The 12,421-nt window shown below is 40.4% G+C and overlaps 1 protein-coding gene across 3 annotated transcripts in view; it reads right to left on the bottom strand.

Annotated features, from left to right (window-relative positions):
- ttc3 (tetratricopeptide repeat domain 3) overlaps positions 1-12,421 on the bottom strand; it is a 125,204-nt gene that overhangs the window by 73,460 nt on the left and 39,323 nt on the right. For all 3 annotated transcript variants that reach the window (XM_041211142.1, XM_041211141.1, XM_041211143.1), the window contains exons 14-15: positions 1,830-1,941; positions 64-216 (exon numbers count right to left, since the gene is read on the bottom strand). In XM_041211142.1, the coding sequence (XP_041067076.1) occupies positions 64-216; positions 1,830-1,941 (265 nt within the window). The remainder of the gene's footprint in view (positions 1-63; positions 217-1,829; positions 1,942-12,421) is intronic.

The following is a 12,421-nucleotide window of genomic DNA, read 5'->3' as shown; positions in this document are numbered from 1 at the left end:
GTAGGCTAAAGTTCCTTTAGCATCTAAAAACAAAATCCACGGGCAGAATAATCATAAACATACCTCAAGTTTTTCAAGATCCACTAGGTTCAGCACCTTTAAGAAGGCATGTTCTGCATTGTGGGCACGCTTGTCCAATAAGGCTATATATCCATCGTGAATCAGAGTTTTCAATTTGTTCATTATGTTGTCTGAATCATTTATAGGCATCTGCGTCTAACAAAACAAAGTAATCAGAGGCTACTAGCTTTATTTGCATCTTCAAAATTTAAAATTGCTATCCTTGTTTTCAAATTGCTCTATGGCCTTGTCCCTCCCTATCTCTGAAATCTCCTCCAATCCCACAGCCCTCTAAGTTATGCGTTCATCTAACACTGGCCTTTTGAGCATTGCCAAATTTTAATTGCTTCACCATTGTTGGCCATGCCTTTAGCTGCCTAGACCCTAAGCTCTGGAATTTACCCCCTAAACCTCACTGCTTCACTACCTTTTTTCCTTCAAGATGCTGCTTAAAACCTAAATTTTTGACCAGGCTTTTGGCTACCTGTCCTAAAATCACCTTATGTGGTCAGTGTCTAATTTTGCTTTGTAATGGCCCGTGAAACACTTTGGGACATTTTATGTTAACGGCACTATATAAGTTGTTGCTGTTGGCTGTCCTTCAACATTATCATTCATCAGAAACCAAAGCCACAATCAACATGTAACTGAAACTGAATGGACTAGCCAAATAAATAGTGTCTACAAGAGCAGGTCAGAGGCTAGGAATCGTGCGACGAGTAACCCACCTTCTGACTCCCCAAAGCCTGTCCACCATCTACAAGGCACAAGTCAGGAGTGTGATGGAATACTCTCTACTTGCCTGAATTAATGCAGCTCCCACAACACTCAAAAAGCTTGACTTCATCCAGGACAAAGCAGCCCGTTTGATTGGCACCACATCCACAAACATTCACTCCCTCCACCACTGACGCACAGTGGCACCTTCACAAGGGCAACTAGGGATGGGCAATAAATGCTGGCCCAGCCAGTGAAGCCACATCCCATGAATGAAGTACCATGTACAACAATGTGAAATATGACAGAAAATGGTACCATGTATTATATGTTGGCAACATACTCTAGTTTAAGCAGAGCATCTCTGGTGTGTAATCTTTGTTGTTTTCAATGGAAGATAAGGGAGCATAGGATTCCTGTATGAGCAGTATCAGGCACTTGGCTAAATTTTACAGGGGCCGAGCAAGGGCTCCCCGCATCGAGGCAGAACATCTTCCCCCGAGAGCTGCCAGCCAAACAAATGGCCAGCAGCTTTGTGGTCCTTGCAATGCCACTTGGACTGGTGGCCACTGCTGGGGCTGCAGGCATTCAGCAATGAAGCCAGACTTTAAAGTGAGTCCGGGGTCTTGGTTGTGCCGGCGGCATGTGGGCGAGTGGCTGGGCTGAAGGAGGGGAAACGCAAGGGTTTGAAGACCTGGGTAGTGGGCGGGGGGACTTTATGATTCCTATAAAAGCAGGCAACACCAAACTTGCCCAGAACCCTCACCTTTTAAAGGGGTACCAGCCTGACCTGCGAAACCTGCTAGTTCACACGTTTGGCATGGGCCAATTGCACAACGAGTAAAATCCCAGCAGTGTTACTAAAGGCCTTCAATTGGCTCACAGGCAGGCGGGCCTCCCAACACCTCCAAACACCAGTAAAATTACAGCAGGGGCGGCCAGGTTGACACGCTTTATGGGTTTTCTCATTTAGATCCCATGGCTAGCTCCTAATGTTATAAATATATAGTATGGGTGTTTAGCCATGCAATAATTAAATATCTTCTTGTCACCTTTTCTGGATATTGCGGAAGGCGAGTCTTTAATCCATTTCTTTCCTGGTTTCTCTTAGATTCAATTTTGTGGCTTTCATATAATGGCTTAGTTGAAAACCTTGACTGCTCCCTGGAGTTTACAAAACAAAAGCAAAAAATAATGAAAAAATCATGGCTCCTTTAGTGTTTAAAGGGGGCAACATCTGTATATTGTCACGACTCACTGGGGATAGTGCATTGTAATATCAAACCCCACTGCTCCCCAAGCCGCGACAAATGTGAAAAAAGTTTGATCAACCCACCTAATTGTTTAGTTTAGGTTAACAGAATACAAGCACCAGGTTTGTGAACTAATAAGTAAATAACTGCCTAATGAACAAATTGTCTTCAACCAGTGGCAAAAGAAAGAAATATGAACTGCTAATTTTTAACTGTATAACCCAACTGTACCTCTTCTTAAATTCCTATACACACACATACCAGACACATAAAACAGACAAAAATATGGATTTTAAGGGTGGGATAAAACAGTTCAAAAGCACCAATTCCAGAGTACAGGATTTGATTGATGTCTTCCAAATTCCTTTCAGTTCTTTGTTGATGGCATGAGGTGGTCTTCCAGCGCTTTCAGTTTTTAGTTCACTGGTTGAGCACTTGCCTTTCAAAGCCTCCAACAGTGATTTTTCCCGTTGCCTCTTGACAGGGATTTTCAGAGAGAGAGCAGGTTATAGAGATATGAGGAGAAAAAGCTATTGTAGAATTACAGGAATCTGACACACACAGGAGCAAGAGGTTTTAAGTCTCTTTCTTTTCAGGCTAGAAGCTATTCTGCTGCACTGCTCTCATACAAACCCTGGTCACCTGGTCAGGAGCCAATTAAAATGTCATTGCCAGGCAGTTCCCATTAGGCCAGACTTCTTCTCGGCACCACCTTGTCTTTCATGGCACACTCTGTTTTAGCAACATTGTATATATCCTTCACACTGTTCCAGTAGACATGTCCTTCAAACTGCAGCCATTGTAATTTTAATCCATGGTCCAACAGAAATAAAAAGATATGTTCTTTACACGTCTCCACCCTTAAAAGATGAAACGCCATTTCAAAACACGTTTCATCACGAGGTATGTGACACATGGACAACAAAACACAGGACTTACTTCCATTCATCCTTCCTCCCCCTTGTTCAATCTTCAGCATTTCTTACCTCATTAACTTATTTTAGTATTTTACACCCGGAACAATCCCATTATCTTTGCTGGCAATGTGATCAATCTTTACATTGAATGGTTGAAACAACAGACTCCATCTAAACAGTCTCGCATTTTGAGTTTTAAACTTTTCAATGAACACCAGTGGATTGTAGTCAGGGTAGGTTAGTGTTTCTTTGTTATTGTGTCAGGCATAAACTTCAAAGTGTTGAAGAGACAACAATGCTAGATTTTCTTTTTCCACTGTACAGTACTTTCTCTGATATTGATTTAGTTTCTTGGAAAAGTACCCTACTGACTTCTCTATCCCAAATTAATCATCTTGTAATAGGACTGCACCTATCCCAAGTCACTAGCATCAAGTGCCATTTTAAAAGGTTCAGTAAAGTCAGGTGTGGCCCACACTGGTTCATTTATTAAGATTGCCTTCAGCTTTTCAAAGGCTGCTTGGCATTCTGCTGAACATACCACTTTTGCTCGTTTTCTTAACAAATTGGTGAGAGGTACAGCTATGGTATTGAAGTTAGGCACAAACTTCCTATAAAACCCACACATTCCCAAAAACCTCATGATTTCTCGTTTAGTTTTAGGAATGTGGAATTCTATTAGAGGGTTCACTTTTGCTGTTCTTAGCAACACTTGTCCTTGTCCTACGATATGACCTAGGTAAGTTACCCTTGCTTTTGCAAATTCACTTTTGGCTATATTTATGACTAAGTCAGCCAACTGCATTTGCTTAAACAGGTCCTCTAATTCCTTTAGATGTTCTTCCCATGTGTCACTATATATTACGACATCCTCTAAAGAAAGCACACAATTATGTACTTCAGCTATGCTTGATTCATAAGTCTCTGGAAAGTAGCTGGGGCGTTTTTAAAACCCAAATGGCATGACTCAACATTGATACAATCTATTTGGTGTAACAAAGGCTGATATTTCTTTAGCCTTTGATGTTAATGGCATTTCCCAGTACCCCTTCAATAGATCAATTTTAGCAAGCAATGAGGCAGTGACAACCCTATCGATATAATCTCCTAACTGAGGAAATGGGTATGAATCTGTCCTCATTACTGCATTCACTTTCCGGTAGACAAAATCTAGTTGATCCATCCGGTTTTGGAACCAGCACTACTGGTGAACTCCAGCTGCTTTGGCTAGGCTCAATTAATTGACTTTTCAGCATATATTCGACCTCTGTTTCGATCTGAACTTGTTTCTTTGGGCTCAGCCAATAGGGATGTTGTTTTATTGGCAGAGTCTCCTATGTTCACATCATGTCTAGCTAATGTAGTACATCCCTACAAATTCCTTTACACTTCCTAAGTAACCTTATTAGATCTTCCCATGGTCCTTCCTCTAAATATGAGGACACAGTGTCTTACTGTCCCAGTATTTTCGTATTGGCTAGCCGAATTGTAGGAGGTTCACTTTGTGCACTGTTTTCTTCTCCCTCTACCCTACCCTTACTGTCTCTGTCATCCTCCATTACTCCTACCACCTGGTATACTTGCTGTTTCTTATCATCTTCACTGCGATGATATTGCTTCAAATGTTTGTGACATAACTGTTATTCTTCCAGTTCCTTCCTCAGGAGTATCTATCAGGTAAGTCACTTTTCTAACTCTCCTAGCTACCTTGTAGGGGGCACTGAATTTCACTTTCTAGGGTTCACCCTGCAAAGGCAATAATACAAATACTTCATCTCCTGCTTGGAACATTCCAGTTGTAGAATGTTTATCTGCCCATTCTTTCATTTTCGCTTGGGAAATTTTTTAATACTCTTGTGCTATTTTATATGCTCCTGTGAGTCTTTCTAGAAAGATGGACACATAATTCAACATGGAGGATTCATCTTTTTGCTTTAGAAACTTTTCCTTAATCATTTTTAATGGACCTCACCTTTCATCACCATAGATCAATTGAAATGGACTATATCCAGTAGATTCATTTGGAGAATCTCTAGTAGCAAATAGTAAGAAATCTAATCCTTTGGGTATTAATGGCAATAGGTCTTAATCATAGTTTTGAGAGTCTGATGGTATCTCTCTAAGGTTCCCTGCGTCTGTGGGTGATAGGCAGTAGGCTTTATTTGTTTGATACCCAAACTACTGATTATGTCCTGGAAAATTTTAGACGAAGTTACAACCTTGGTCAGATTGTATTTCAATTGGTAGGCCATAACGAGTGAAAAACTAAGTTAACTTTTCCACTATCATCTTAGCTGTAATTGTCCTTAAATGGAATAGCTTCTGGAAATCCAGTTGTCATAACCATGATTGTAAGGATATACTGATGTCCTGCTTTTGTTTTGGGTAATGGTCCTACACAATCTATTAATACCTGTCTGGATGGTTCTTCAAAAACTGGTATGGGTATTAAAGGTGTTGGTTTGATTACATGTTGAGGTTTACCTACTACCTGACATGTATGACACGTCTTACAAGTTTGCACTACAGGTAAAATGCCTGTTTATCAATGCTTGGCTTTTCCATATTCCTACATGTCCTGCCATAGGAATTTCATGTGCTCCTTGCAGTATCTCCTTATGATATTTGGGCAGTATCACTATCTGATGAACAATGTCCATTCCTTATCTGCAAGTCTATGAGGGTGTCCCCACTTCATCAGAACTCCGTTTTTAATGTAATAGCACTCCGAAACTCCTCCCACCCCATCTTCAGCGTGAGCTGACTGTGCTAACTTGTTTAACTCCGGATCTGCTTTCTGAGCCTCAATTAATGAAGACCTGCCGAACACTTCCTTTGAATTATCCTCATCCTTAAAGTTTCAGCTACTCTAACATCTGCTCGTGGCATTACTTTGACCTCTAGTGCTGGACTTTATTCAGCCATTTCTCTGGTCACCACACATGATAGAAAAATACCAGGAATTTGTTCTTGTAACTGTTCCATCTCTTTAGCCTCTCTTGGACTTTCTGTAATTATGAGCGAAGCTATAACCTTTTGCTCCTGGCAAATCATCCCCCAGGAGTAAATCAATTCCATCCACATAGTTCCTCAACCACTCCTACAACCAACGATCAAGACAACAAATCACACTCCAAATGCACTTTGTACAATGGAATGGGGATATACTCTCCGCTTATCTAGCTTACCAATACTTTAGCTTTCATTGAACTCTCTGGAGGGAAAACGAAGTCCTTCACCAGCAAAACAGTTTGTGTAGCTCCTGTGTCCCTGAATATAGTTATGGGTTTAGCTACATCATTTGATGAAAAAAGGGTTAGCTTTCCTTTAGACAAAAATCTTTTATATTTCTCATCTACCTTATTCACTTCATCTGCATTCACAGCAGTGGTTACCTCCAGTCCCTTATTTGAGCTACAATTTGATCTGTGGCATTTTCTTTAAGGTCCCTTTTCGGACTCACTCTTACAAACTCCAACAAGTTCCATGGGCTTCCCTTGCAACTTCGAGCATTGTGAACAAATGTGTCCCATTTTATTATAATGGAAACACTTAAGCCTTCGAGTTTCACCTCCACCCTCAGTACCTTCCTTCCTGATCTGGGGAGGAGATCTCAAGGTATTCCCAGCTATCTATTCTTTACCCTGACTACTTGCCTTCCTTTCACTCTCCCACATTTTACCCGTTTCAAATTTTTGGGGGTGATAGAAAAAAGGTTTCGTTTTATGGATCAGCTCATAATTGTCAGCCAATAATGCTGCCTGTCTAGCAGTTGCAACCCTTTGGTCTTTAACATGGGTTCTTATTACAGAAGGTAGGGAGTTTTTAAATTCTTCCAAGAGAATGGTCTGAGAACTTCATAGGTAGTTTCAACTCCTAAAGCTTGTATCCACCTGTCAAAACTTCTTTGCTTAATCCTTTCAAATTTAATGTAAGTTTGCTCAGGCTGTTTCCTTGAATTTCCACCACTTTTGTCTATATACTTCAGGGGCCAACTCATATGCACTCAAAATGGCCTTTTTCACCACATCATAATCCCTAGAAACATCCTCTGACAGTGAAGCATAAATTTCCTGTGCTCCACCTGTCAATTTGCTCTGCATGGGCAATGTCGTTTTCCTTTGACCAATTCACCAGTTTAGCTATCTTCTCAAGTGAAACAAAGAATGCTTCAACATCCCTTTCCTCAAACCTTGGAAGAGCTCGTAAAAATTTAAACATCTCCCCACTGGGTTCCGATCAGGAAATAAGTCCTGCTTCACCTACTGATGTCTCTTTTTTAACTGCCAGCATTCTGAACTGGAATTTTCTCCCTCTCTTTTTCTCTTTCCTGAGTGTGTAACCTAGCCATTTCTAACTCTCTTTGGAATGCTCCCTCTCTTTCCTTTACTTTTTCTTTCTCTGCCTTATTTCTGCTTCCTCTAGCTCCAAACTTTTTATTTGCAACTGAATTTGAGCCCATTTCAAGATGGAGAATTTGGTCTCTTGGGTATTCCTAGCAATTTCAAATGCTGTGCCATCTCTTCGATTATCTCTGCCTTCCTAGCTTTGGCAGGCAGTCCTACTCTTAATTTACTTGCCAAATCAATTGACCTGCTTTTGGAATCCCTCGTAAAACTGTTAGGGACATCTCTTCCACTTGAAGGAAAACTTTAGTGGTTTCCAGTGCCATCTTATTTTTTGACAGCACAAACCTGGTGTTTCCTTTTAGTTTTTATTACTTACTAAATCTACACCCAAGTTGTCATTGTCTTTTGTTCCAAAATATCCCCAACCTGAGCCTCCAAACTTTGTCATGACTCACTGGGGATAGTGCACTGTAATATCAAGCCCCACTGCTCGCCAAGTTGCCACAAACGTGAAAAAAGTTTGATCAGCCCACCTAATTGTTTAGTTTAGGTTAACAGAATACAAGCACCAGGTTTGTAAACTAATAAGTAAGTAACTGCCTAATGAACAAATTGTCTTCAACCAGTGGCAAAAGAAAGAAATACGAACTGCTAATTTCTAACTCTATAACCTAAACTCTACCCGTTCTTAAATCCCTATACACACACATACAATACACATAAGACAGACAAAAACACGGATTTTAAGGGTGGGATACAACAGTTCAACAGCACCAATTCCGGAGCACAGGACTCGGGTTGATTTTAATCGATTTTTTCCAAATTCCTTTCAGTTCTTTTGTTGATGACATGATATGGTCTTCCAGTACTTTCAGTTTTTAGTTCACTGGTTGAGCACTTGCCTTTCAATGTTTCCAACAGTGATTTTTCCCACTGCCTCTTGACAGGGGTTTTCAGAGAGAGAGAGCAGGTTATAGAGATATGAGGAGAAAAAGCTATTATTGTAGAATTACTGGAATCTGACACACGCAGGAGCAAGGGGTTTTTCTTTTCAGGCTGGGAGCTATTTTGCTGCACTGCTCTCATACAAACCCTGGTCACCTGATCAGGAGCCAATTAAAACATTGTTGCCAGGCAGTTCCCCATTAGACCGGACTCCTCCTCAGCACCATCCTATCATTCATGGCACTGTTCCAGGACAGTAACATTGTATATATCCATCACACTGTTCCAGTAGACATGTCCTTCAAACTGTAGCCATTGTAATTTTAACCCACAGTCCAACAGAAATAAAAATATATTTTCTTTACAATATGTACATGTAATGGGATAGGAAACAGAACATGTTAGAACAATAACTTACAAGTTAAAATAAAATGCTTAACTCATCCACATAATAAGCAAATATTTTAGATCTCCACTCAGCAGGCAGCCAGACAAGTGCATAACAAGATTTAGTCCTTTTCTACAAATAACCAGTCCTGTCCTACAATTAACCAATTATGATACATAGTTTAATTAAAAAGAGGCAGATGACACCAATGTTTACTCAAATCAACAATTATGTGCGCTAGATTTTATTTTTACTGCAAGTAGTTGTAACATACCATTAACAATATTTCAGGAACTGCATTCCAAAAAGCCCCAAATAATCTCAGGGAATGAACAAGCAATACAGCACAAGTAATTCAATGGTATTACCATTGCTGAATCCTCCACCATCAACATCCTGAGGTTATCCAGGAATCAGGCTATTTTGAATCTGGTAATGTGCAATGAGGCAGCTTTAGTAAATGATCTCAGAGTAAAGGGTCCCCTAGGAAACAGTGACCACAATATGATAGAATTTAGCATTCAGTTTGAGAGTGAGAAACTTGGGTCAGAAACAACTGTGCTAAGCTTAAATAAGGGTAATTACGATGGATTGAGGGCAGAGTTGGCTGGAGTGGACTGGGAAAGCAGTTTAGCAGAAAAGATGGTTGATGAACAATGGCAGACATTTAAGAAAATAGTCCATGACTCTCAACAAAGTTATATCCCAGTGAGGAAGGAGGATTCAAGGAAGAGGATAAACCAGCCATAGTTAACCAAGGGTTAAGGACAGTATCAAATTGAAAGAAAAAACATACAATGTGGCAAAGATTAGTGGTAAGCTAGGGCTTTCTGGAAAGTTTTAAAAACCAACAAAAGATGACCAAAAAATTAAGAGGGAGAAAATAAAGTTTGAGGGTAAACTAGCAAGTAATATAAAAACAGACAGTAAGGGCTTCTTTAAATAAATAAACAGGAAGAGAGAGGCCAAAGTGAACATAGGCCCTTTAGAGAATGAGGCTGGGGAAATAATAATAGGGAACCAGGAAATAGCAGAGGAGTTGAATAAATACTTTGCTTCAGTCTTCACTGTAGAAGACACTAATAGCATTCCAAAAATACTAAATAATCAATGGGTAATTTTTTTGGGGGGGCTGGGGGAGGAAATAAATACAAAAACTATTACTAGAGAAGAAGCAGTAGGCAAACTAATGGGGCTAAAGTCCCCCTGGATCTGATGGGTTGCATCCTAGGCTATTAAAGGAAGTAGCTATAGAGACAGTGGATGCGCTGGTAGTAATCTTCCAAAAATCCTTCGATTCTGGAGAAGTCCCAGAAGATTGGAGAACAGCCAATGTAACACTTATTCAAAAAGGGTGGGAGACGAAAAATAGCTAACTTTAGGCCAGTTAGCTTAACATCTGTCATTGGGAAAATGTTGGAATCTATTATAAAGGATGTCACAGCAAAGCAATTAGAAATGCATAATTCAATCAAGCAGAGTCAGCATGGCTTCATGAAGGGGAAATCATGCCTAACAAATTTATTAGAATTCTTTGCGGAGATAACAAACAGGATAGATAAAGGGGGACCAGCAGATGTAACATATTTGGATTTCCAAAAGACATTCAATAAGGTACCACACAAAAGGCACTTAATAAGATACCCATGGTGTTGGGGGTAGTATATTAACATGGATAGAGGATTCGCTGACTAATAGAAGACAGAGAATTTGGCTAAGGGGGGCATTTTTGGGATGGCAGTCTGTAGCTAGCGGAGTGCCATAGGGATCAGTGCTGGGGCCTCAATTATTTACAATATATAATGACTTAGATGAAGGGAGTGAATGTACTATTGCCAAGTTTGCGGATGACACAAAAATAGATGGGAGGGCAAGTTGGGAGGATAACACAATGAGTCTACAGAGGGATATAGGCAGGTTAAGTGAGTGGGCAAAAACTTGGCAGATGGGATATAATGTGGGAAAATGTTAGATTATGTACCTTGGCAGGAAGAACAGAGGAGCTGAATATTATTTAAATGGAGAAAGACTGCAGAAAGCTGCAGCATAGAGGGATTTGGGTCCTTGTGCATGAATCCCAAAAAGCTAACATACAAGTTCAACAGGTAATAAGCAAATGAAATGTTGGCATTTATTTCAAAGGGAATGGAACATGAAAATAGGGAAGTCTTGCTAAAACTATATAAGGCACTAGTTAGACTACACCTAGAATATTGTGAACAATTTTGGTCCCCTTATCTAAGGAAAGATATACTGGCATTGGAGGCAGTCCGGAGAAGGTTCACTAGGTTGATCCTCGGTATGGAGGGATGTATTTTTTTCAGGAGAGGTTGAGTAGGTTGGGCCTGTAATCATTGGAGTTAAGAAGAATGAGAGGCAGCCTTATTGAAACATATAAGATTCTTAGGAGGCTTGACAGGGTAGATGCTGAGAGGCTGTTTCCCCTTGTGCGAGAGTCTAGGACCAGAGAGCATAATCTTAGAGTAAGGGTTCACTCATTTAAGACAGAGATAAGGAAGAATTTATTTTCTCAGAGGGTAGTGAATCTGTGGAATTCTTTACTGCAGAAGGCTGTAGAAACTGGGTCATTAAGTACATTCAAGGATGCGATAGACAGATTTTCAATTAGTAAGGGAATTAGGAGCTATGGAGAAAAGGCAGGAAAGTGGAGTTGCGGATTATCAGATCAGCCATGATCTCATTGAATGGTGGAGAAGACTCGATGGGCTGAATGGCCTACTCTTGCTCCCATGTCTTATGGTCTTATCATTAACCAGAACCACAAATACTGTGGCTATAACAGCAGGTCAGAGGCTGGGAATTCTGTGGTGAGTAACTCACCTTCTGACTTCCCAAAGCTTGTCCACTATCTACAAGGCACAATTCAGGAGTGTGATGGAATACTCTACACTTGTCTGGATGAGTGCAGCTCCAACAACACTCAAGAAGCTTCACACCATCCAGGACAAAGCACCCTGCTTGATCAACGCCCCATCCACTACCTTAAACATTCACTCTCTCCACCACCAGTGCACAGCGGCAGCTGTGTATACTATATACAAGATACACTGCAGCAACTCACTACGTCTCCTTCACCAGCACCTTCTAAACCTGGAACTTCTACCACCTTGAAGAACAAGGATAGCAGTTGCATGGGAACACCACCACCCACAAATTCCCCTTCAGTTCACAAACCATGTTGATTTGCAACTATATCGCATTTCTTCACTTTCACTGGGCCAAAAACCTGGAACTCTTTCAAACGGCACTGAGGGTTTACCTACACCAGAAGGACTGTGTCAGTTAAGAAAAGCAGCTCACTACCACCTTTTCAAATGTTATGACACAACAGTTGGTAAAGACTGAGTTGTTTAAACCACAGAGGGAAACTTGAACAACTGTCATAACCTATATTTTCAATTGATATATTTAAGGTGCAGCTCTGAATTCAGGAATAAGACTGCCCAGCCTCAAGAGGTTTTTTAATATCTAAGTTAAACATTTATTAATTTAACAGCAAATCAAACACATACACATGTCTACAAATTACTACCATAATAACTTTTAAACAAATCCCCAAATTAATCACTCCCAGGTAAATCTCTACCAAAGCAACAGTAACCCATAGGGTTTAGACAGACACCAGGAAAAGCACATTTGACCTAATGAATTCAAAATGAGGTTCCTTGCAATTTGGTTCCTTTGCAGACACAGTTGGAGGCTTACAGGCTGATTAGATCTTTAATGCTTCTGCCTTACGCACAATTTCCTTTCCCTCTTTATACCTAGCTT

The sequence above is a fragment of the Carcharodon carcharias genome, chromosome 18 (assembly GCF_017639515.1).
Source record: "Carcharodon carcharias isolate sCarCar2 chromosome 18, sCarCar2.pri, whole genome shotgun sequence".
Classification (NCBI taxonomy): Eukaryota; Metazoa; Chordata; class Chondrichthyes; order Lamniformes; family Lamnidae; genus Carcharodon; species Carcharodon carcharias.
This window is presented reverse-complemented; position numbering and strand designations above follow the sequence as displayed.